Below are 25,662 nucleotides of genomic sequence, written 5' to 3'. Positions count from 1 at the left end.
TTAAGCATTTCTGTAAGTGTGTTGCATATAACCCTGGGATGTCAGTGGCAGTCAGCAGCATCATGTGTGACCTCAGATAAGGATCAACAATTGAGACAAGCCAGGATAAATCACAGCATTGCCAAGTTTTGGGAGAAGCCAAGGGAAAATTGGTTACAGTGCTGGCTTCCAGAAGGTTGTTTCCTGGAATGAGCTGGCTCAACTCTGAAGCACGTGAGGCCAATCAAATAACTACTAGCCACTTGCAAGGGATATGCCTGTCAGAAACTGCTGTCATAAAGAGATAAAAAGGATATCAATCAAAATACAGAATACATGTTGGCTATAATTCAAATACTTTAACTAAAGAACTGTTTAATAGGATTTCTTTTGGGGTGGTATTTTTAACTCTTCAGTGATTGAATCTGTGGAAGCCACTGCAGAGATACTGGATCTCTAAGCCATCAGCAGTGAGGTAAATAGTATAGTTTTGCTTCAGGGAAGGATTTCTTCTCTCATCAAGTGTCACTTCTACTGTGATGTGCCTGAATAAATATACCTAACTTCAGTTACTTTAGTGGAGTCTCCTAGGACAACACTGCCAACGTAAGTTATTTATGATTTGGGATGGGTTTAATTTAATAGTAGTCATAAAACAAAAATACTACCTTCCAAGCTTATTGTGTATTGCAGGTGATAGAGACAAAACTTTATGCTTATTAAAGGACTATTTCACCATAGCAATAAAATGTATTGGCCCATTTTTACCTCTGTGGTGTTGCTTTATGTGGCTGTGGTGGTTTTAGCCCTGACTGGATGCCAGGTGCCCACCAAAGCAATTCTGTCACTTCCCCTCCTAAACTGGACAGGGCAGAGGTAAATACAACAGTCAAGGACAAGGAAATCACTCAGCACGGGCAAAACAGACTCAATTTAGCTTGATTTATTAACAATCATTCACAACAGAGTAGAGAAATGAGAAATAAAACACCTCCCCCCACCCTTCCCTTCTTCCCAAATTTCTACCCCCTCCCCTCCAGTGGCACAGGGAAATGGGGGATGGGGGTTATGATCAGGTCAGGGGGAGGCCCTCTCACACTTCCCACTGCTACAGTGTGGAGTCTCTCCCATGGGAAATAGTCCTCCATGAGCTTCTCCAATGTAGGTCTTTCCCATGAGCAACAGTTCTTCACGAACCGCTCGAATGGGTGTCTCATCCACAGGTGCAATTCTACATGGTCTGACCCAGTGTGGGTCCCCCACAGGGTCAAAAGTCCTGAGAGCAAACTTGGTCCGATGTGGACTCCTGTCTCCACAAGTTCACAGGTCCTGTCAAGAACATGCTCCAGCATAGGCTTCCCATGGAGTCACAGGCTCCTTCCCACATCCACCCGCTCCACCGTGGAGTCCTCCATGGGCTATGAGTGGATCTCTGCTTCCCAGTGGCCTCCGTGCAAGAGGATCTCTGCGCCAGCGCCTGGGCACCTTCTCCCCTCCAACTCCACTCACCTTGGTCTCTGTCACTCTTCTACTGCTGCTGCAGTTTACCATCTGCACAGCAACTTCTTCCCATTCTCCAATATGTTAACTTTTACCTCCATTGCTAATTGGCTCAGCCTTGGTCAGCGGTGGGTCCATCTCAGAGGACACTGGCCCTATCAGATACAGGGGAAGCTTCCAGCAGCTTTTAAAAGAAGCCACCCCTGTAGCCCTCTGCTACCAAAACCTGGCCACACAAACTCACTACAGTAGCCATACCTTTGGCTCTGAAGCTCCATTGAAAAGGAGTATTGATGAGATTTTTGTTTTCCTCAGCTCAAAGGCAGGCTCCTCACCACCTAGCAGCAGATCCAGGACCTTGTGGCAGATCTGATTGGAAATATTCAAACTGTCATCTTAAAATAAGCAGAAGTTATCTACTAGTTTCTGGAAACCCTTTTTGAGATTTCAAAGACTAATATGCTAATGTGGGTGATCAGAAAGTTAGTTAAATATTCAGAGATTTATTTCTGAGATAGTTGGGGCTAATAAGTATTATTTTGCTGCATTCCTTAATTATTGAAGATATGGCAGAAGGAGCACAGAGTTAAGATTCAAATTTTAAGACTAGTAAATGAAGTATCATTAATGGAATTTGGAGATCTTATTAACATTTATAAGTATCTAAATGGTGGATGTCAGGAGATTGGGACATCCCTTTTTTCTACAGTAGCTAGCAACAGGACAAGGGGTAATGGGATGAAGCTGGAACACAAAAAGTTCCACTTAATTATAAGAAAAAACTATTTCACTGTCAGGGTGAAGGAGCAGTGGCACAGGCTGCTCAAAGGGGTTGAGGAGTCTCCTTCCTTGGAGGTCTTCAAGACCTGCCTGGGCATGTTCATATGCGACCTGATCTAGATGAACCTGCTTCTGCAAGGGGGGTTGGACTAGATGATCTCTAAAGGTCCTTTCCAACCCCTACCATTCTATGATTCTATGAATGCATATACAGCCATGTGTTTGTAGCACATTCGAAAAGCTCCAAGTTGCACTGAAGTAAAAATGTAATGTAAAAATTACAACATATTTGGCAATCTCCTTTTCATTCCTTAGGAAATGTATGATACTACAATAAAATATAAGATGAAGAAAATCTAAATCTGAATAAAATTTCCCTCTTATGAAGTTAAATGCTTTTCATTTTGAACTTTTCCTCATGTTACATGTTTAGGAAGAAGAAAACAGTTTTTTCAAGTCATTGTTATCCTGAGGCTTTTTAGTGTCGTGCACAGTACTGTTAACCATCAGTGTACATATTCACAAAGGAGGATATTAATTCTACTGTATAGGCTTCTGTGACAGCCTGGGCAGCACATAAACCTTGCCTTGATGCAGGTTTTTAATTATGAAAGATTCAAGCTTCTCCAGTGGAGTAAGTTTCACACCAACACACAGACAAACATCATAAAAATGACTACTCAATTAGGAATTCCAGACTGACACCTCATTTGAAAATTAGTTATGACTTACCAAAATGTCTCTTTTCTGTGAATCACCACACTTACTTTCCTAGGCTAAAGGAATACTTTCAAAAACTTGCAATACTTTTTTCCAGGGTATTAGTAAGTTCATCTCAAGACATAATCCTACATTGTTCAGCATAGTTTTGCTGAAATTAATGGAACTATTTACAACTGAAAGGACTCAAATCAGAGCTCTACTTGTCTGGAAACATCAGGCAGCAAAGAAAATTGCTTTAATGGGACAATTTTGAGAATTTTCATCATTTATGATTTCTTTTTGATAGCAAAGCCCTCTATGTACATTTTTTTCTAACAGCAGACCCACTTTTCACTATGGGATTTATCTGTCTTATCTATTGATTTTTTACTTGGAGTTTGTATTTTCTTTCTTGGAACTCGGAGGACTACAATGGGGCAAAAGAAGGAGAGGGAAATGCTGATGATGTTGTCACCAATTTTAGTTTGTAATGTGGATAGTTGCTAAGACATTATTATGAGAGGAGGAAGAAAACACCTTGCATCTTCCTCAACCTAAACAAGTTTAAACCCACATATCTCACCCCATAGAGAAGAGAGAGCGCCTATGGGCTATAGGTTAGACTGAATGGTGAATGCATTATTCATCCCTCTCACTGAGGCTGATACAAAAATCCGCCCTGGGAGACCCAGGGACTTAGAAACCACAGTTCTGTGGGAGAAGGGGTTTAGCTTCTGGCTTACGTGGGCTAAATAGCTCACTGGTTAAGATACCAACTAAGGAAAGAGAAGTCTCCAAAGATTTAGTCTCAAGATTATTTCACTTTTTCATACAGCGAATATTTAATCTGAAACTGTAGGGGAAGTCAATTTTCTGGTCTTCTAGGAGAGTGTCATATCTGCAATATAGTTCTTGCATGCTCAGATTCCATGAATCTGCTCTAACACAAAGTGTGGCCTCATATGTAGAATTGCCCAGCAATATAGAGTCATGTCTGTCCTGCAGAGTCGAGGGCGTATTGGAATTCAACATTTTAGCAATCCAGGTGCTCCTAAATTGGATATTTTAGCAATCTAGTGAACTTTGAGAAAGGGAGAAAGAAGATCAATAAGATCTGAAGACCCTCTTTACTGTGCATGGATTCAGACTCCTGCCAAGTACCGTACCTTCATGTCTTGGGCTTTCTACAAACATAGTTATTTTATGTTGCAATGGGATCAAAACAGTTCAGACTATTTCTCTAAGGTGGGGATATGAAAAATATATTTGTCTACTGTAATACCTCATGGACATATGTTGTGATTAACTTTTCATCAACATTTGTCCTCTTTGACCTTCTTTCATCTGACAATAGTTAATTTAAGCATTTTGAGACACTGTTCTAACACAAAGTTTCTTACCTGGATTTTTGAGAGGGGAAAAAGATAAAACACTGGAATTTGTTCTTTTACATAGATCTCACAGCCTGTAGGTCATTTACTGGGTAGGTTATAGGCATTATTTTATTACCTTGTGGCCATTTTAGTTCTTCATGCTAGAATCACTTATGGCAGAATTTCAATAGAGAGCAGTACGCTTTCATACTAAATATGTTGTCTATGGAATGTTTATTTTTTCAGGAAAGAAAGTGGGTTTCTAGAATATCTTTTAATCCCTTGGTTTTGACATGGATTTAATACTATCTGATTTTCCCACGGACCCCTCACGTTAGTAACGTAACACATCTGCAGAAGTATTTGTAGTTGCATTCTGCTTTAATACATTGAGGCTGAAGGATGACTTAGGTCTGCAAAGTGCTTTCTTTTTTTCCAAATGTATCATTTTGCCTAATGAAAGGACATTACCTCCCCCAGTCCACGTGACCCCCATTGCTGTTGTAATGCATCTGTGGATAGATAATCTCTGCTTCTGTGACTATTAAAGCAGTTCCAAATACTTCCAACTATAAAAGGAATTCTGTATGTTCTCTGCAGTGCTCAAGCTGCTTTGCAGATGCACCATATTTAATTAGATTAGTTTTAATTAGATCGCAGATGCAAAGTTGCATCTGTGTGTCACTATTAGTCTATTTCAAGGCACTTTCAGCCTATAACAAACCACTGTTTCTTTTGCATTCATTTAAATGTGGTAATCTTTTGTTTATGGGAGTAGACACTATGGAAAAACACACATGACTTAAGAGATTAATATGTGGCTATTGCCATGTGGCACCATATACAGAAAGTAAAGTAACCTAAGAGACAATCATGCAAAGGACGAAAAAAGGAAATTGCACTGAAGAATTAATTCACTCTTAAATAAATTGTTCTGAGAAATCCATTTGTACTTATTTAAATTCCTTTAGAGTACTTATTTTCCAAGACAATCTTTGCAAGCATTGGACTTTATTGATTGCTCTTCTAACCTTAATGTTTGTTTTCCTTATGATCTTTTCATTTTTATTTCTTCATGCTTCACAGAGCCCATTTTCTTTTGCTGCCTCTCCCTTTCTGTTCTGAGTTTAACTCAGTTCTGAGGAGACGGAGGATTAATTGTTCATTACTGGTGATGCTACAGGTTTGAAAGAATTGTCGATTAGGTATTGCGAAGTTCTTATTAAGAGAGAGCACAGCTGCTTCTTTAGTTAATAGCAGAGTACTTGCAAGAGTACCTGGGACAGAAACCCCTCTGAACAGAAGTCATCAAGACTATGGCCATTGATTTCAGCAGACTGACTTCCAATTGCAGAAGTGATTCTTTTTTTTATGCATAGTTGAGGCATTGCCTTCTAATTTTTATTTCTCTATTCTGGCCAAACAGGGTTAATCACTTCAAGTCTGACTGTATTTATATAGAGACAGAAGCAAGGACTCTACTGTGTACTTTTAATTTTAAGATTTGATATTTTTTTCAGCCTCTTTGATCAGTAGCAATGATATTAATCAAATGAGAAGAAAGGGGTTTAATTAAATGATTTTGATAAGTGGGATGCACTTTTGAGCAATAAGAGGATTCAGTAGTTGTTAAATAGCAATAAGAAAATGTCTCCTTGTAGAGCAGCTGCTAAGACTGACTGTAAATACTGGAGCAAAATATTACTAGAGTGGAAATATGCTAGTCTTAGGAGAGAAACATGCACAGGGATAGATTGACCAGTCTCAAGTTTTAGTGACATTCTCTGTGTTCCTGAAAGTAAGTACAGATCATCTTCTCCTGACTTTCCTTCTTTAAAAGAAAAACGATATTTTTCTCAGCCTGTGCCAATTAGCAAATTGTCATTCAGAAATCAGTTAAAAAATAAACAATGAACATGGAGTGGTATCAACCAGAAGGCTGTGGATCCAAGTCTGATATCGAACTTTTGAGTCAGGCCCTGATGACTTTCCTGAAGCAAAGTCAAACAAGAATGTCTAATAACTGATTTTCAAAGCTGGTTCTGTTTTCTATTCTCTTCCAAATCAGTAGAAGCAGCCAGTAAGATTTCAGCACTGAGTTTTCAATATAGACCTACAGGAATACCTCACTTAGTGGAGAAAGTCTGTCCTGGACATACCTGTGGGCTCAATCTGTGCTGAGCACACTCAGTGTCAACTGGAAACAGAAGGAGACAGAGGAAAAGGATGCTCTTTCCGTGAACTGAGCTCATACAAGTAGATCCCATCAGGAATGTAAGTGTCTAGAATGTGCCTGGTTTTCATTTGGACAGCACAAGGTAAAACTGACACTGCAGATAAACAAATGTGGTCTCTGGTACTGAGACTACGGAAAAAAATGTTCCATCTAATTTGAGCAAAGCTTGTGGCCTGCATACAGTCCATGGCTGGACTTCAAACTCAGCATGGGTGGGAGTCAAAGGGTCTCAGAATAATGAAAAGCATCCCAGGCTGGCTGTCCAGCAGCAGGAGGGATACAGAGGTTTGAAATGGACCGGTTTCATTTAAAATCCTTAGCACACGTCTCAGAGCAGCAGACTGTTTCACCTGTATGCTTAACACCTTCAAAAGACAGATCGTAGAGTGGTTTGCGTTGGAAGGGACCTTAAAGATATCTAGTTCCAGCCCATCTGCCATGGGCAGGGACACCTTCCGCTAAACCACATTGCTCACAGCCCCATCCAACCTGGCCTTGAACATTTCCAAGGATGCAGCAGCCACAACCTCTCTGGGCAACCTGTTCCAATACCTCACTACCCTCACAGGGAAGAACTTCTTTGTCCCATCACTACATGCCATTGTAAAAAGTCCTTCTCCAGTTTTCTTGTAGACCCCTTTAAGTACTGAAGGCTGACAGAAGGTCTCCCTAGAGCCTTTTCTTCTCTAGGCTGAACAACTCCAACTCTTTAAGCCTGTCTTCATCGGAGAGGTACTCCAGCCCTCTGATCATCTTCGTGGCTCTCCTCTGGACCTGTTCCAACAGCTCCATGTTCTTATACTGGGGGCCCCAGAGCTGAATGCAGTATTCCAAATGGAGTCTCACAAGAGCAGAGTAAAAGGGTAGAACCACCTCCCTAGTTCTGCTGGTCATTTGATTCAGCCCAGAATATAGTTGGCTTTCTGGGCTGAAAGTGTACATTAATGGGTCATGTTGAGCTTGTCAGCCAATACTCCAAAGTCCTTGAGGGATCCCCTCAATCCATTCATCATGTAGCCTGTATTTGTGGATTGCCTCAGCCCACGTGCAGGACCTTGCACTTGGCCTCATTGAACTTCATTAGCTGTTGACAGCAACTCTTTGAGTGTGACCATTCAGCCAATTCCTTATCCAATGAGTAGTCTACCTGTCAAATCCATGTCACTCCAATTGCATCTCCAAGGTGCCTACGGCCTTTTTTGGGGAATGGAGGGTGGAGTAGAGCAAGACTGGATCTTCTGATACTACACTGGTAGCTTGCTACTTAGGATGTTCCAGTGATGAGATTTTTAAGAAGAGTTACTGTCTTAAGAGACAAAACTCATAGTAGTGCTTTTGCTGATAGCCAATAAGATTAAGAGACAAAGCATCAGAACAAACTGCCTGTATTAATCCACACCTTATGGGAACATTTTGTGCTGTCCTTGAGGACGTGTTCCTATGCGACCTGATCTAGGTGGACCTGCTTCTGCAGGAGGGTTGCACTAGATGATCTCTAAAGGTCCTTTCCAACCCTTAACATTCCATGATTCTATGATATATGTGCTTATAAAACAGTCCTTTCCAGGGCTCTTTCAGATCCACGTAATCCTGTAAACCAAAACTATCAGCTTCAGGTTACACATGCTCATGGCCTAGCTTAATATAGGACCTGACTAGAGCTCACATAAATTAATTATTCAGGTTAATTAGCAGAAGACTGAAGCACAACATGAGAGAAAATGTATTCCAGGCATTAACTTCTAACAGTGCTAGCAACTGTGTTCTGATTATACCTTGCAGAAGTAAAGGTGGAGGAAATAAACAATTTGCAAGTAGCATGTACAAAATGTGGAATAATAGCTGGCATGGAGTCTGCAGCTTTTCATTCTGCACACCTGAGGAGCTCTATCTGCACATCAACCATATAATTATATAGGCATGCATTGTGCTCTTGGTTCCTTCAGCACACTGACCAGTTTTCCAAAGCACACAGCTTCCCTTGTACTGGTAGCTTTTAATGCCTCCTGGGGCCATTTTAACCTCTTCCAGGCTGAATAAGAATTAAGGAAAACCTGAATGTCTAGCATTTGCACAAAGCATTTTGGACAGAATTGTGACTTTACCTCAATGGAAAAAAATTTTGACTTTTGTATTTGTGGAGACCAGAAAAAAAAGTGTCAGAGTTCTTGTCCTAAAAAGGATAGACTTCCTTCTTAGGGAGCATAACTGCAGATTTGATTAGATCTATTAATGAGGTCAAATGATGCTTTTAGGCTGGTAGCTAATGTAAAACAAATCTATTTATCACTTTGGCAGTGGTTCCTGCAACAGAGTTAATGACCATTACAGCATTTAAAGTTAGCCAATCAGGAATGGTGCTTTTTGTGCAAAAAGACAGAAGTTAGTAATCAATCATCATCATCCTCATCATAATAGTGCTGCTAAATGAGCTTCTGAAAAAGAAGAGCAACATCGCCATTAACCTTAACCATACCTTGAAAATAGATTTCTTCCTCCAAAGGCCACTACTGATGTGTGGGTTGCAGCCTTGATAGCTTCTTGCAGAATAAAGAAGGCTGAATCATAGAATCATAGAATCATTTTGGTTGGAGAAGACCTTTAAGACCATCGAGTCCAACCAAAATATTAGGCAAGGGCACAACCCGTATTTAGATTGAAATACCTACTTCAGTCTTTTAAAATAAAAAGGAGTGCTTGAAAAGAGAAAGGTCAAAGACTGCTATTTTTTTAAATAGCAGGTGAAAACAATGTTTTTGTTCATGGGACTTGAGCTGTATAGTCAGTGAATAATAAATTGAATTTCTTTTTTCTATATTAGCGGTGTATATAACAGAGAAAAGATTCCATCAAACCATATCTTCATAATGTTTTCCGATGCACATCTTCATAGTGACAGACATGTGGTGGTAGAACAGAGCAAACAGAGCAAACTTCTGCAAAAGCTCTTGTGTACATTCATGCCAGTGCTGCTTTCTTGGGAAGTTTGGCTTGATGGGAAAGAAATGAGTAGAGTTATCTTTTGTTTAGGCAGAGGGGAGGGATGTCATAGGAACAGCTCACTTTTCATCCCAGTGCTGTGATGAGGCTTGAGATAGATAGCAGGGCTCTTGGTACCTGCTCCCTCAAAATTTGCAAAGCTGGTATAAGTATCCTGACCAACACCTCAGCTTAACAGATAGAGGTCATGAAAACATTTTAGTTTGAATGCCTGGATCAAGCCTGGGACCATTGAGTCCTTCAGCACACACACCGCAGGGAGTCTGGCAGACCGCACAGTGCAGAACATCTCTTCTGGCTGCCCTGGCCTGCCACGCATCCATCATATACCAGTGCTGCAGAGCCTATACCATTATGCCCCCAGTCCCATGAACCAGTATCACCACCCACATAACAGTCTCAAAACACCTGCAACATGGACAGTTTACTCTCTACCCCTTCCAAGTCCAAGCAGAATGACACATCAAGGACAGAGTTGCCTTCCAGGAGCGCTCTCCCACATAAACTTGCACAACTGAATCAATACACAATTCAGAGTCCCCTGGAAAATACATACATGCAGCAGCAGCCAGTTTTGCTTAGTCCCACCAAGGTGAGCAGGGCCAGCCCAGGTGGAATAGCACAGTCTCAATGCCTGCATGGTATGAGCCCTTGCCTCGCCACAGGGTACCCAATGAGGCATTGCTGGTCAGGCACCAGGACCAGGATATCCTAGCAATTCTAGCATCAAGTTGCATCCAGATATGAGAGGACACTGGAGTAATAAAGTGTATCTTAGTGACAATCACTGTGAACATGTGCATAGCTCATGCTGTCTGAGGCTGCCAACAACACTACATAAGTATTATAGGGCTATTCTTGGTGTTACAGACAACCTAGAAATGGAGGTCAGGGACCATGTGGGATGTTTCAGTTCTGGTGATTAAGCATAGGGAATTTCATCTCACACTGAGGGCTCAGCATGAAAGTGCTTGACATACAATCTTTTATGCAAAAAATAAGACTGTGTGGCCTGAGGAATTATTGAACATACAAAATTTTTATTTCAGGCATTCCTATTAAAGGCTGTCACCTGGAAGACCGGAGCAAGCCATGGTTGAAATCTGGTTTGTCTGGGGCTAGCTACTATTGCCTCAATAACACAGTCAGCTCAGGCACTCCTTTTGGAGGGTCCCGGCCAAAAAGAGTCTCTTGTTTTTCCTTGTCCTTTGTTTCAGGGCCCAGTCTTGGCTGCCTTGGCCACTGGTGAGATATGGAGGTGCCAGGCTGACTGGCTGGATTCCCTCCAGAAAGGGGGCATTCACGTCTTGGGTGGACAGGATCCTAGGAGTATCCTGTTGAGGTGCTGGAAGAGGTGTTTAGCAAGGGTTGTGCAGAACGTGGTGCTAGGCGATGTGCTTGGACAGACTGGATCTGGTAGTGTACAAGCCTGATGCGTCCTGGAAGGCTGATGAGTGGACAAGGGCCCCTCTCTTGTGAACAGCTGGTTAGACTAGCACATGCCCACCACACAGGCTCGAGACTTTACTCTGTAAAGCCTCTTGGGCAAGACTGTCTTTTTATGTCATCCATGTGCAACGTCTAATCTAGTGAGGCATTTTTTCTGAGTCAGTGCCTTTAAGCACTTACCTACACACAAATGAGTATCTATTAATAATGATAATATTTAATGAAAGAATCTTATTTAAAGTTATATCTGTACATTTAAAAACACATCAAGAAATGCAGGTATTCAGTTGATTTCACTGAGTATACATGGTATCCCAGTAAAAGATATATGCTTTTACAGAGACATTCCAATCACAAAAAGAAACACAGCTTCTCATCTGAGCAATTACTGCCTGTGTGCTGCAGCTGGCTTAACATACAGTCAAAATTTTAAAACAAAGCTTGAATTCTAGCTGGAAGAAGGCGATTATTTTTGTTTTGTTCCTTGATTGCTTTTATAATTGATTTATCATTACTCCAGCTATGCAATTAATTTATATTTTTCGAAATCATTGTGGACACTGACAATATGAAAAAGTTCACAGCCCTGTTAGAAATGAACCTTTCTCACTGTCTACCATACATATGTAAATGCTTTCCTGTTGAAGCAATTTTTTAAGGTTAAAGACACCAACAACGGCTTTTCTGTCTGAAAGTATTAATCAGTTTTAGAAAACTGTTCCCATAATTCTTCAGTGCAGAATACAACTGCTTCTTTAGTAATTTGATAACAGATACAATGCATATATATACATATTCCATATATTACATTCTATGCTGTAGATGAGTCTTTTTACCTGTCTTTATCTTACTTATCAGAAGGGAGGAAACAGATTCATCTCAGACCTTGTCAAGGGCTGAATATGTGGATTGCTTAGTATCTAGTCAAAGTCAATAATGTGGCTCTACTGGACTATATAATAGATACAGGCAAAAGATCAAGTCCTAAGGGAAATGTTATAATACTTTTTATGAACAGAAGAATTTGATTATTTACAAAGTAGAAATACCTTCATTTTTACATTTGACCTTATTTCACATGGAGAGAGAGTAAATTTCACTGAGAATGTCACCAGATTTTTATTTAAGATGGGAAATGAAAATCTGAATTGGCAACAAAGCCGAAAAACAGCAGGACTGTTTCATTTGGTAGGTTGATCAGTTTGGTATGTATGAGGAGTGAATTCTATTTACTCGGTGCTATCCCATTCTTTAGTGCTTTGTCAGAGCGTGTGCACATTCTGGTTATAATATTGTTAGCTGGGTAATAAAATGACAGGAATCAGGAGAGAAAAAAGATTGGTTTTAAAGCTTTAAATAAGAAGTGAAGAATTATTATCAAAGTGACTGTATTGGGTTTGCAAAACAAGGTTTTGTTAACAGGGGAACTAGAGAGGTGGCTTCTCTGAGAAGCTGTGACAAGCTTCCTCAGTGTCTGACAGACCCGCTTCTGGTGAAGGCTGAGCCCATTAGCAGTGGGATAACGTATTTAAGAAGTGGGGGAAAAATACACAACTTGCAACCAGAGGGAGAAGTGAGAACGAGACAAACATCTCTGCAGACACCAAGATCAGTGAAGAAGGAGGAGATGGTGCTGCAGGTACCAGAGCAGAGATTCGCCTGCAGCCATGGAGGCCACAGGGGAGCAGAGATCCACCTACAGCCCGTGGAAAACACCACACCAGAGTGGGTGGATGCCCAAAGGAGGCTGTGACCCCATGGGAAGGCCACGGGGGAGCAAACTCCAGGGAGGACCTGTGGACCTGTTGGGGTTCCATGCTGGAACAGCTTGTGAAGAGCTGTAGCCCATAGGAAGGACTCAGGTTGGAAAGGTTCATGGAGGACTGTCTCCCTTGTGAGGGACCCGACGATGGAGCAGGAGAAGAGTGTGAGGAGTTGTTCCCCTGAGGAGGAAAGAGAGGCAGAAACAACATGTGATGAACTGACCGTAACTCCCATTCCCCATCTCTACCCTGCTGGGAGTTAATAGGTAGAGCACTCAGGAGTAAAGTTAAACCCACAAAGAAGAGAGGAGTGGGGGAAATGTTTCTTAAGATTTGATTTTATTTCTCATCTTATTCTTAATTGGTAAAAATTAAACTAATTTCCCCAAGTTGTCTATTTTGCCCATGATGGTAATTGACCTTCCTGTCCTTATTTTGAACCATGAATATTTGTTATATTTTCTCTCCCCTGTCCAACTGAGAAGGAGAGTGACAGAGCAGCTTTGGTGGTCACCTGGCATTCAAACAGGATCAACTCATCATGGTAGCCCATCTGGAGAAATGAAGTATCTTTGTTTATGCTACAGAGCTGTAGTGATAAACAAAACTAAGTGTTAGGGTCTGAAGCACTCTGCAAGCCTGGAACATTTTCAGAGCACAACCTATGATTACATTCTCCTTGGGACGGTAATTGCCCTGCTGACAGTAACTGTTCTGCACCAGGATAAGAAGTGCTGTGTTTCAGTTGTTTTCAGCAGCATCACTGCACTTTATTAAATGGTCACGCAGAAAGTCTGGCAGCAGTTCTTTTACTTTCTGCTTGGGAAGAAGCAGAGAGAAGGAGGTGTCCTACAGGCTGCAGTAGCTGAGGTGCTAGCTCAGGTGAGTGAAAGGTGTCAGAAAGATTACAGCCTTGAGGGACCTGGCACTGGGACCCAAAGCACCTTCAATGTGTGCTTGGCTCTGGTGTCACAGAGGGCACTCAATGCCAGTGGTTTTAGTGTGCTGGAGTCTGAGTCTTGAGTTTTTGTTGCCTTTATAGTAGCAGAAGCCATGCAGCTTGCACACACACCAAGGTAGCACTTGAGGTGCTTCCTCTGATGAGGTCTGAGGTTGACCCTGCATCCCCCAGCACTTAGCTACCTACCCGTGGAGGGTGCATGCTTCAGACCTACAGCTGACATGAACTTTGCTGCTGACAGAGACATAGCAGTGACTTGTGGCCTGGAAACAAGTTTGCAGCAAATGAAGCCCCTGTTGTTTCCTATGCATTGTAGTATAGACCAGTGCTCCCACAGTGTCTCCTATATGATGCTAACCAAAGTAATTTTATTCATATTCATGTCTGCATCCTCTCCACAGTTTAGATATCATTATGTACCTCCTAGACACTTTGTGATCTACTGATGAAAAGTGCTATCTGTATATGAGCCATTTTTATTCAAGACCTTCTAAATGGATATTAAATCTCAGTAAGGAATAAAACTGGTTGTTACTTTCAGTAGTAACTTAGTGTATTAGTCCAATAATTGTTAATTCTTTTGATAGTAGCTGCTCTTCTTTAAACCCAAAGCCATCATGTAATAGCATCCTGTATTAAGTCTGCATATGCTAACAGACTATTGGCTTACAGATAGGTATAGTTCCTGAAAGTTCATCTTGTCAGAAATCACAAATCAGTTCCTTTTGTTAAAGGACGTTGTTCCTGCATAGTATTTTATTTAAAAGATGTGCCAAATTAGCTTTTCCTTCCTTATCAATGGAATTTTTATCTAATTTTCAAACTTAAAACATTCAACAAGTGCTATATACTTGCCTAATTCTGATATGACAGAAATGTGGTTGCTGTTTTGAAAATTGAAATACAGCCCTGACTCTCATATTTGCAGGGCAAGCCTTGAAAATGTGACATTACAAATAACATTTCAATGTGTTGGAAAACTGAAAAGGAAGATAAAGCAAAACCAGTATTCACTGCATACAGTGAATGAAATCAGCTTAAAAAAAACCCCAAATATATAAGCATAATTCATTTTTTACCCATAAATTTCATTACTTTTGAGTCTTATTCTCTTAATTTCTGAGTTCTGGGATTAATATGACTGCAGCATTTTGTCTCTTTGAAAATTCTTGTTCCAAGTCACAGGGAGTTGCACAACTCTTTTTAACTAGTAGGGTTTTTTTTTTTCTTTCAAGCTCTCAATCAAAGTTTGAAGTGCAACATGTTGTATATGTCACAGGGAAGGTGAAATGTGCTTTAACCACAAAATACAGTTGTCCACATCATAGAAAGCAGTCATTTCAAGCTTCTACAGATTTGTTCCTCATAGTTGAATATTAGCCCCATGGGTTGTTTTTTTTCTTTCTCAGGAAAGTATTTGGCCTCAGCTGGTGTTGGTACATAACGTTTTTGGAAAACCTTCAGCAAACCTGTCTGGCTTCCAGATCTGATTGGAGGCTCCAGCTTTCTTCATCTTCCCCAGCTGCTCAGTGTTCCCAGTGCTTTCTCTGGCAATTATCTAGAGCCTGAATTCATTTATTTTGTTTTAAAAGCTTTATGGCTGCAAATGTATGAACTGATGGGAAATATCGGTCTAAAAATATTACATACTTGATTAGAAAGCATCTTCCACCAAAGTCTTTCCTTTCCCTACACTGTTTTCTGTAGTACGTTGCCTAGAGGTTTTGCCAGAAAGAGGAGTCTGGTTTATTTGTCACACTGGCCAGCACTGTGGTACTTCACAAAGGACACACTGTGCAGCAGGGAGCTGGGCTGCTGGTTCCTCCTCTGGGCTGTTGTGTGCAAATGGAGGAATTCATTCTTTCATAGAGGGCAGTGAAAGAAATTGCTGTATTTGCGAGAGGAAGGGGGAGGCAGGAGAAGGCAGGAGGACTGGGAGCTGTGAGAGAAGAACCAGCAGGCTTGAAGAAGCACAGCATCACTAGGAAGGACAACCAGGCACCAGAGACCACAGGAGAGACCTTCCCAAGGAGCCATGTGGCCGCCATGGAGGCTGTGCAACAGTGATTGAGCTTAAAACAAGCTCTAGAGAGGATACTCAACCGACAGTGACAGAGCTAGCAGAAGAGAGATCTGTGTTAACTCGCTTTTGCTCATATTGTTTCGTTTTGATTCAGAGGAAGCTGGCAGGTTAACAGAGGAGCTGTTTGCAATTTTAGTATTTATACAGATGAAACCTGACATATGAGCTTGAAGGCTTTTGCAGTCTCTCTGAAGTACTTCCTCCGACAAAGAGACATCTCAAGCAGCTTTGCCTCTTTACTGTCTGCCTCACCATCCCATCTTACCTGGAAACTCTCCTGCCTTGCTTTCTCCCCCTAAGTGTCTCGAGAGACAAGGGACAGAGGAGCTTATGAGACTGAGCAGTGAGAAGCCGGAGGAGAGAGGGAACAAAACACATTGGAAGAAAAGAGATAAGAGAGACAGAAATAGTGCTGCTCTGCAGAAAGAAGATATGCTGTTGGGTAAACGTGTTGAGAACTATCACATGCCCTAAAAAGTTAATTAATACCAACAGTAATAAACAAAAATGACCTGCAAATGACAATAGTAGGTTCAGGTCCACCTTCAGGTAAATATTTTATGCATTTTTAATGCATTTTTACTTCCAGCTTTAGAAGCATACATCAGATTTGCAAGCAGCCCCAGCACCTCAGCTAAATTTGTAGCCATATCTAAGATTACTGCAAAATTCAATGTCAGTTTATTTACAAAGACTGGAATGTTCAGTTGTCTGAAGTTTGCACGATTTTGCATGGTAATATCTAACAAAGAAGCTATAGTCAGGAGTATGTTGAATGAGTGAAGCTCATCTGATCACTGCACTTTCACAGACTGTTTTACATGCAGGGAACTTTCACTGTCAAAACATTCATCTCTTAGTTCAGTTAAAGCTTCAGTAACTTCCAGAAACTATTCATAGAGATAGTCTTATGCAACTGCACATGCCCGGAAAATAGAAAAGCATGGGGAAATGTCATCATGGGTGCATTCATTAAGGTGTTTAGTAATGGTTCCTTCTAGTGGTGAGACAAAGATAGTATCGTCAACTTGAACTACATAAAAAAGTCTGTGGTAAATGTATGACAGTGAAAAAAAAAGAATTAAAGCAAGAGATCTTACATAAGAATTTTTGGGGTGGAAATGTATCTATGTAAGCCTGAAGGCTAGTATTTAAATAATTGGTATTTGTAAGTATATATTTGCAGTTTTTATCTTCCTCTTTTACAAGTCATTTTACCATGTATCAGCATTTCCTTTTCTTTGCATTAATCACCTTTGTAGTCCTTCTTCTGTGAATAGTGGTATCTATTACCTGGGTCCTTGCTCTCAATGCATTTTCTTTTTCTTTAAATAACTTCTAATGAAAGTCAAATTGATTCCCAGAACGTGGTCCCTGGGGAGTTTCTATACAGAAAGTCTGAATATGGCTATATGTGGGATTTGCTTACTGATCAGAAGCTCTAAGTACAAAAAGCTAATAAAAAACTATGGGTTTAGTAAATGAAAACTGCTAGTGCACTCACATTCAGGCTACCAGAGCTTTAAATTAATGCAATGTACCTCACAACTATTTGGCAGTTGCAGTTTCCTGTTGAGTATCATGCCCACTCCAAAACAAAGATTATTAATCTTGATCAATTCTGACATGCCACAGGCCTCCTTTACAGGGTAATATGGAACCTGCCATATCATGGGATAGTTCTTCTCTGTCACAGTTTAAATGGGGCTGCTAAATTGGGATAGCATGATGGACTGAATGGGAATATATGTACTCCCAGAGCTCACCTAATGGTGCTCAAACTGCAAAAGGCATTTGGCCCATGGGAGCAAACCTAAACTGAAGCTTTATCCCCTAAAGCATTTTTGGTGTGGAAGTCTTCACTTTTTAATTCAACTCCTCTCTTCAGTTTTTTCTTGACCTTCCCTTTCTCTGGGTTTCAAGTTAATAAAGCTTCCTCTGACATTGCACACAGAAAGGGAAGAAAATTATTACGACAAAGGATTTTGTTCTTTTTTACAGAATGTAGCACTTTGATGCTGTTACGTGTTTTGTGACTTCCCTCTTACTGTCCTTCGCCTGGAGACAAATGTCCTCTGAGGCATTTGATAATTTTAGATCATCTAACGGGAATGTCAGTTGTAGACTCAAGGCTTGTACCTCTCCAAACCTTTTGTGTAAGGCCAAGTAAGGATATTTTTTATATGAAAAACGTAATTTGTAACTCTTAAATTGAATAACTCTTTAATACATCCTTTCCTTTGAATCTAACATATTCAATAGAGCAAGATTTAATAACAGGTTGGGACACAAGCTATATTTGGAGCAGCACAGCAGAAGCAAATCAGTGGTGTGAGGCAGTCAGTTCTGAGGACTCAGCCCCACCCTGCAAATTTTGTGGGGATAATGCTTTGGTTTACATTTGCTCCCGTGGGCGAAATGCCTTTTTGGAGTACCATTAGGTGAGCTCTGGGAGTATATACTCCCATTTGGTTCATCATACCCTCCCAGATCGCTGTGTAATGTGAGCCCAAGCATGGCATATGGGTATGGTGTGTATCACAGATGCACTTCTAAGCCCAAACTAAAATGAAAACTATGGAAGAGCATCACAGCCATTGTATTTGTAAAATCCTACAGGTACATCAAATGACCCACAGTATGCACACAACCCTGGCTGGCATTAGTGGAAGGAAGCAACAGAGAGAGATGAGAGAGCTTCCAACCTCTTTAGCTGCATCCCTGTCTAACTGATGTTCACCATGAGTGAAGGGTGCAAAGTCAGTACCCAAAATGCCTTGATTGTCAATGCAGTCCTAGAGATTACTCTTTTTGGTACCCTGATATTGCTCAGGAGTAAGCCATGCATTTCATATTCTCTTCCACTCTCCTTTAGAGACAGACTTCATTCCTGGATTTCTGAGTAATGTCTCAGAACATACCCTGTTTGGATCGGATCGATAAGATTAATTCAAGGCCTTATTCACTAACTATGCTACTCAGCAGATCTCCTCCTATAGATTTGTCTTTAAGAGCCTTGTAGAATCACCGAATCGTGTAGAGATTCATGACAGCTTCTTCAAAATAAGTATTCTGTGTTTGCCCACAGGAGCAGAACAAAGAAAATAGCACTGAAACACCAGAAAGTTTACACACATATTAATTATCCTTAAACCAATAGCTTTTCCTTGATGACTTAGGGAAGTATTGCTTATTTCAAAGCACCCCCTTGTGCAGGCAATGGGTAAGACAAGTTGCACATGAAGCTTCTGGCTCCCTGACACCTTGGTCGCTGCTACAGAGGCCTTTTGTTCAATGGATCGCATCCAAAGACCTTCTGAGGTTTCAGACCGCAATATCAAACTTGATCAAACTGGTTTAATGTAGACTGAAATGGTTTTCAAAGTGTAGGTTCTCTTTTGTTGTCCATTTAAACACTGGAAAAGTGAAATTCTTTTAAAATCTTGCATAAGTGTGGTTAAACTCCAACTGGAATTAACCAATGTGAATCTACAAAGTGAGACTCTGTGCAAAACCAAGAAACTTCATATGCTGTTGATAAAGTTTTTATCAATATTATTCATGGTTGGTTAAAAGGCTGAAAAAATAAAGGCTATAGATGTGAAACTTTTGAAGTGACTAATGACTTCAGTCATTTCATTCTGGCCTTTCCACCTTGAGAAGCCTTTATAGAAAGCTAATTTTTTTAAACTTACCTTTCCTGGAATTCAAGCTCCAGTATCAGAGTCACGAATCAAGGAGCACAGATATGAAAGCACTCAAAGTCTGCAGTAATTTTGTAAAATTTTGTCTGTATTATGTAAAATTATTAACATTTTAAGTTATTTAAATAATGCTTTTGAAAGGAAACAAATATTGCTTCAAAAACGGTGATAACTGTATGTTTCATTTTCTGGAAACCTAACATTCACAGACGCTGACTGGGCAATGTCTGTCAATGGCAATTTTCATGTGAGCCATCTCCTTGTTGGAGATAATAAACTTTGTTAGGAAGAAAAAGCCATTCCTTTTTGCTTTTTCAGACTTGAATGTTGATGTTGTTTTGGAAATGTGTAACTCTTGGGTTACCCAGTTTTTTTTCCTTATTGTTTAAGAAAAAAGGAGGAGATAAATAAGGGATTCTGCATAATTCTTGCTGTCTCAGATATTAATTTGATGATTATTTAATTGCATCACAAAAGGCATTGGGTGAAATTAAATTACAAACAGATGAGAGCAGATAATGCATTATAAAAAAGAAGCTGAGGTATCTGCAAGTGTTTCAAATGCTCCCCAAGGCACCTTACATTGTTTATGCTCCAGAGAACCAAAGCAGCAGTGCCAGAATACCACTTTATACAACAGTTTCAGCGCAAAGGCACCTGACTTCACTACCTACACAAGCTTTTTCATCTGTAAGATGCATATGTATATATCCTGTTAACGCCTACATTCCCTGTCTCCTCAATTCCTTAGTTCTCCCAGCTTACTCCTCTCTTTCCTCCCACGGTGCCATCCTGCTGGCAGAACCCCATCCCATCTTCTTGCTGCCCCCAATATTCACTGGTGTTATGCTTCAAGCACTGCAGACAAAACCAGTAACTGATAAACCTGGGCACAGCAGTCATTCATTTCAAACTGACATATCTCCTGTAGATTACCTCCTGTATAAAGTACAGTGTTATATAAATACCGTTTCAGATGCTGAGTATCGAACAGACTAAGTACACATGTGAAGTTTAGAGTTTGAGAAGAGCACACGTTTTCTGTGAACGGTGATGGATTTACATTTGAGTACTGGATGGAAAAAACCCAAATGTAGTAGAGCCAGTTTTGCTACAGTGTTACCAACCAGATTTGAAGACAAAATGAAATAATTAATGTATGAAATACAGATTTTAAGTTGTGATAAGCACAGATCTAATGCAAGTTTAACTGCAGAGTGGCTGCTGACTCCATAAAATATATCACATAAACAGCTGCTAATCTGTTCAGTGTTTAGCTTTTAAAATTCATTTGTTTAGTAATCAGTTCTCATTTGTTCTACATATGGTACAGCTTCTCTTTTATAGCAGCTACATTTAATGAACATTCGGAGGCACAAAAGTATTATAGAAATTATCGTTTAATTATTCTGCATTATTTTTATATCTGTCACCAAGGACTTTTAAATAAATTTGGAGTAAGAAGGTGTAGGTGTTCTATCCTCTTCCTGAACTGGCAGTTTGGAATGGAAGTTCCTGTGACCATGCTTCATACTCTTCTTATCTCCTTTAACCAATTAATTTTCTGGTTTTATACTGTCCCATTCCCTTCTGAGATTCACTGACGTCAACATGTCAAATTGAATTCACTCTTTGGTTTTGCTGTGTTTCATGAAGACCTTTAAGTAATGCACTGAGATAATATCTTTTAGAAAATGACAGTTTACAGGATTTAAAGTTTTGTCAGGTTTCCTGGTTAAATGTGGGGATCAGTGGTCTTTAAAGCTGATTTTTATGAAGGTAATTCCATTCTGGACTACTTGTGCTTAGGTGCCGTCTTAATTCCTTTTTTCCCAAAATTCTGATCTTTAACAAGATTGTTTTATCATAGTAAGTGTTTTCCGTTATTTATTCATGCTTCTGCCGTGTCCAGCATCCTGGACTGAGTGAATAAACAGAACATATATGTCCCTTCCCACCCCTACTATTCTATGATTTTATGATTCTTTATAGGAAAACGTGGGTGAGAATACAGCTATGTACTGAACTTTGCTAGCGCTAGGGCACAATGACGAATAGGGCAGATGCCCTTGGATTGGACAGTCCTTTGTCCTTGGTCAGTCTTTGCTGGTGACCTTGGCCTGCATTTGTTGAAAGGAGTCTGTCAAGTACAGCAGTGGGCAGAGGAGAAGGGCTGTTGTTTAAAACTGACTGCTTGGATCAGATGCCATTACAGAAAAGAGAAATTCCCAGTCAGTTCCACCTGATTCAGCCACAATGCCAGGTGGGTTGGGGAGATGATTAAAGAAAGAAGCAAATAATTGCCTAAATGTGATGATCATTTCAGAGATTTACACAGTGTAAATACTTTGGACATATTGTTTTCAGATGGTTGATTAATCAAAATAGTTGCAAGTGAGTTTGAAATGTGCCACCAGGCATGCGAATAGATACATGTGTTTAAATTGACATCATGTGTATGCAAATGCTTAGTTGGGAGAAATACGTAAGTTATGACAGGATATTTTAGAAAGGATTTCAGGTATTTGTGTAAGGCATTTTCATTTAAAAAGGCTTAGCTGTGAGAGAAATGTACTTGTTTCTAAATTTAACCCTACTAACAATTTACCACCTTCTTTTTCTCTTTCAGTGCCACCTTGGGCCTTAATAGCCATAGCCATAGTTGCAGTCCTATTAATCCTTACCTGCTGCTTTTGTCTCTGTAAGAAATGCTTGTTCAAAAAGAAGAACAAGAAGAAGGGAAAGGAGAAGGGAGGGAAGAATGCTATTAACATGAAAGATGTTAAAGATTTAGGGAAAACCATGAAAGACCAGGTAAAGTACTTCTCATTGTCTTGAACTTGAGTTGCATTTGAAAGTATCTGTTTGATGTGTCTAGAAAAAGTTCTGCATGTTGCCTCAGTAGTGAGTCTGTGAAGAGGGAACTGATTAGCAGCATCTTCTTGGTGGTATCACAAAAGATGAATCTGGGTGTGGCATCACTGAGGAAGCAATTAGCCAATTTCCATGCTCTGCCCAAAAAAAAGTGAGCAGGTACATAATGACTCATCTGAAAGGGGGGAAGTTTGTCGACAGTATCTCGGTTATCCCAAAAATGAAGCAAATATGCATACTATTCACTGTCCTTTTTCAAGACTTTGACCAGGACCTAATACAATGTTTGTATATCTTTCTAGCAGTATTTCTGAGCCTCCAAGATAAACTAAAGTAGCTCGAACTCTAAATCTCATTTTACAAAAACGCAAAAGTTCAGCAGAGAAGAAAAAACAGTATAGAAGAAAAAAATGAGAAGCATAGAAACAAGGGAGAACAACCAAAAAGGAAGAGCACAGGGGCATTCAACAGAATGATGTTGGGAGAATTCATTTCGTACTAGAGAGGAAGAGATTAAAGATAAGAGGCCATACTTGTAGCTCTAAGTCAACTGAATAACTTGGAGGAAAAGATTAGCATAATGCCCTTTGAGCTGCATCATTTTCATAAGGGCAGAAAAACTTGTCCTTTAGTTCTGCTTCATGCAAGAGAATCAGAAAGTTGCAGGACCTAAGTCTCGGAGCCATAGACTTGACTAATATGTTCCTGAAAAAAAAGAAAGCTTTTTTTTTTTTTAAACAGGGTTTTAGTATTGTTCTTCCTGGAGCAGACTATTAAGATTAAGCAGAAAGAGGAGGAAATAAATGTGAATAACCATGTGTCCTCACTGTGTTAGCAGATTTCCTAAGCTAAGAAGAAAAAAGCCAATCTTTTCCAAACAGAAAATGCTGAAGAAATTTAAGGGGATTGCTTTGCAAAACTTCTTCAGTAGAGCCAATAACTGTAAAGATATTTCATGGTCAAGACTGTGCTCCTAAGACTCCTGGTAAGGTTGAGCCAGGACAGTCCAGCAGTGCTTATCCAGCCAAAAAGAGAGGAAAAAGAATCATAGTCAGAAAAAAGCAGTTCCTTACAAAAACTGGGATCTAGTATGCAAGAAAGATGGTCTGAGAGCAGGTTAACTAGAAGTACAAGCCACAACTGGGAACCTGAGAATTAGATCCAGCTGATGGTGAACAAGATCCAAGAAGAGAAAACTAAAGCACAGAAGCTAAGAGGCCCACAAAGCAGTCCAGAAAAAGTGGTAAGATGCCATTTTACAGTGATGAAGCAGTCACCAGTGTGGCTCATCTGCCAGTCTTAGAATCCCTTTAACAGTTATGTATGCTTCTCCAGGTACATAAGGTGTGATAGGAGAAGAACAAAATCAGGAGAGGGGATGAGGAAGCCTTACATTTCCAATGACTAGCAGCAACTGAATCATGAATGGAGAATGAGAAGAGCTCAGAGAAGAGAGAAAAGTAATGGATAAACTTCAAAGATACAGAGCTGTTTTCATTATCAAACAATACAGTTTTTGTTGTTCTTGGCTAAGTGGACAGTATGGCAAGACAAGATCTAGTTGTTTTATTCTTGTTCATGCTACTTAGTTGTAGTAGCCATTACTAAAATGTTGGTTCATTAGACAGTAGTTAACTTTTCTAGTCTACACACTACACCAATGAAGTAAAGCTTGGCAAAATTCATTACTTTCAAGCTGTATTTGTCAATATTTTATAGTGACCACTATATACACTGTCATGTGAGTGATGAAGGAGTGAGGCTTGACCTGACATAATCTGTTTTCATTCTCAGACCATAAGTACACATTACATGCTTACAGCCAGTGCAGTTCACATCAGCTGCTCGTCCTAGGTGTACTCGTGTATACATGCTGCTAGGCAATACAAAGCAGATTTCCCAACACCCATCAGAGATTGCCTTACCACAACTAACAGAGTCCTGCAGAGGCACAAAGAGCAAACCTTGGTTCCACTTGGACAGAACATGCTTCATGTGCCACACTGGTGTACTGGAGTGCATGACACCAACATGAGACAAATTCACACCTGAAAACAATCTCATCAGTACACAAAAATCACTAATGTAGACACAGCTATTCCAAGGCTACTCATGAGGCCAGAAACAGAGCAGAATTTTCGAGTTCTCCTTTGAAAAAAATTTTATGCTGATTTTGTTTTCTCTGTATGATGAATGTGAATCAAACCTCTTTTCATTAAGCACTTTGATTTAGCATTCATAGATTCATTGTATTTGATTTGTAGACTTTGTTCTGGGCTATTAATATTAAGTAATTATGAGAGATTTCCCCCTCAGCAGTGCATGGAAAATCAGATCATCAGTTGTTGAGTTACCCTGGGCTACTGTTAGCCAAGTCCTTCCATTGAACCAAAAACAATTTGCAAGAACTGCTTGATTATGCTTGGGGAAAAATTCCTTCAGATGTTCATTATGTTTTACCAATGATAACCAACCTAATAAATACTTTGTTGTAGGACAAATAATGTGCAATTTGTTTATGTGGAAGTTGTTCTATATCGTGTAAGGCCATTGTTGTAGTTATAATCTATTATTCAGTGTTTTTAATTATATTCATTAGGACCTGGATAAATGACCGTGGATTCTTGGAAAAGAAATATTTTAAGATGTAAAATTACATTATGTAATTAAAATTTGTGGGGAAAAAATATTAAAAAGTTGAGCCATGAATCTCTTCTGTACAAAGAAAGTTCAGACTTTGTTGCACAGATAGGTATTTTAAGATGATTCCATTCAAAATATTCTGTATAGTTACTTAAACATGCTTTTGACCAAACATTTTGGGATTTTACCAATACATTTTGTTTTGCACAGTTAAACCTAAGAAGGGTAGATTCTCAGTGGATGTAAATATCGGATCTTTAATAAATGGATGGATCACCACCTCTCCAGCCAAGCTTCCTCTTCCCTGTCTGGGATTTCAAAAATAGACTACTTAAATTATCCCCTTAAATCCATACCTAGCAGTCTGATAGGGTACAGATTTCCTATGTGACTGTTTATTCTAACAGTTTACTCTTGAATTATGGGTGCAAGTTTGGATGAACTCAGTGCAGTGCTAAATACATAATATTTCAATGGGGAGAGTTGCATCATTTTGGAGGCTCTGACATAAAATAGAAAGGGGAACAAGAAGAATATCATTTAGCTCTTTAAAGAAGCAAATTTTAATGTTAAAAAAGAATTGAAAATCAATGTGTAAATCTAATGTCATTAAAC

The 25,662-nt window shown here is 39.8% G+C and overlaps 1 protein-coding gene across 3 annotated transcripts in view; it reads left to right on the top strand.

Annotated features, from left to right (window-relative positions):
* Positions 1-25,662, top strand: part of SYT1 (synaptotagmin 1) — a 350,831-nt gene that overhangs the window by 229,560 nt on the left and 95,609 nt on the right. For all 3 annotated transcript variants that reach the window (XM_061994205.1, XM_061994125.1, XM_061994045.1), the window contains one exon: positions 22,160-22,344. In XM_061994205.1, coding sequence (XP_061850189.1) covers positions 22,160-22,344 — 185 coding nt within the window. The remainder of the gene's footprint in view (positions 1-22,159; positions 22,345-25,662) is intronic.

This window comes from Colius striatus, chromosome 1 (assembly GCF_028858725.1).
Source record: "Colius striatus isolate bColStr4 chromosome 1, bColStr4.1.hap1, whole genome shotgun sequence".
Classification (NCBI taxonomy): domain Eukaryota; kingdom Metazoa; phylum Chordata; class Aves; order Coliiformes; family Coliidae; genus Colius; species Colius striatus.
Note: the sequence above shows the minus strand (reverse complement) of the source record. Positions and strands in the feature narration are given on the sequence as shown.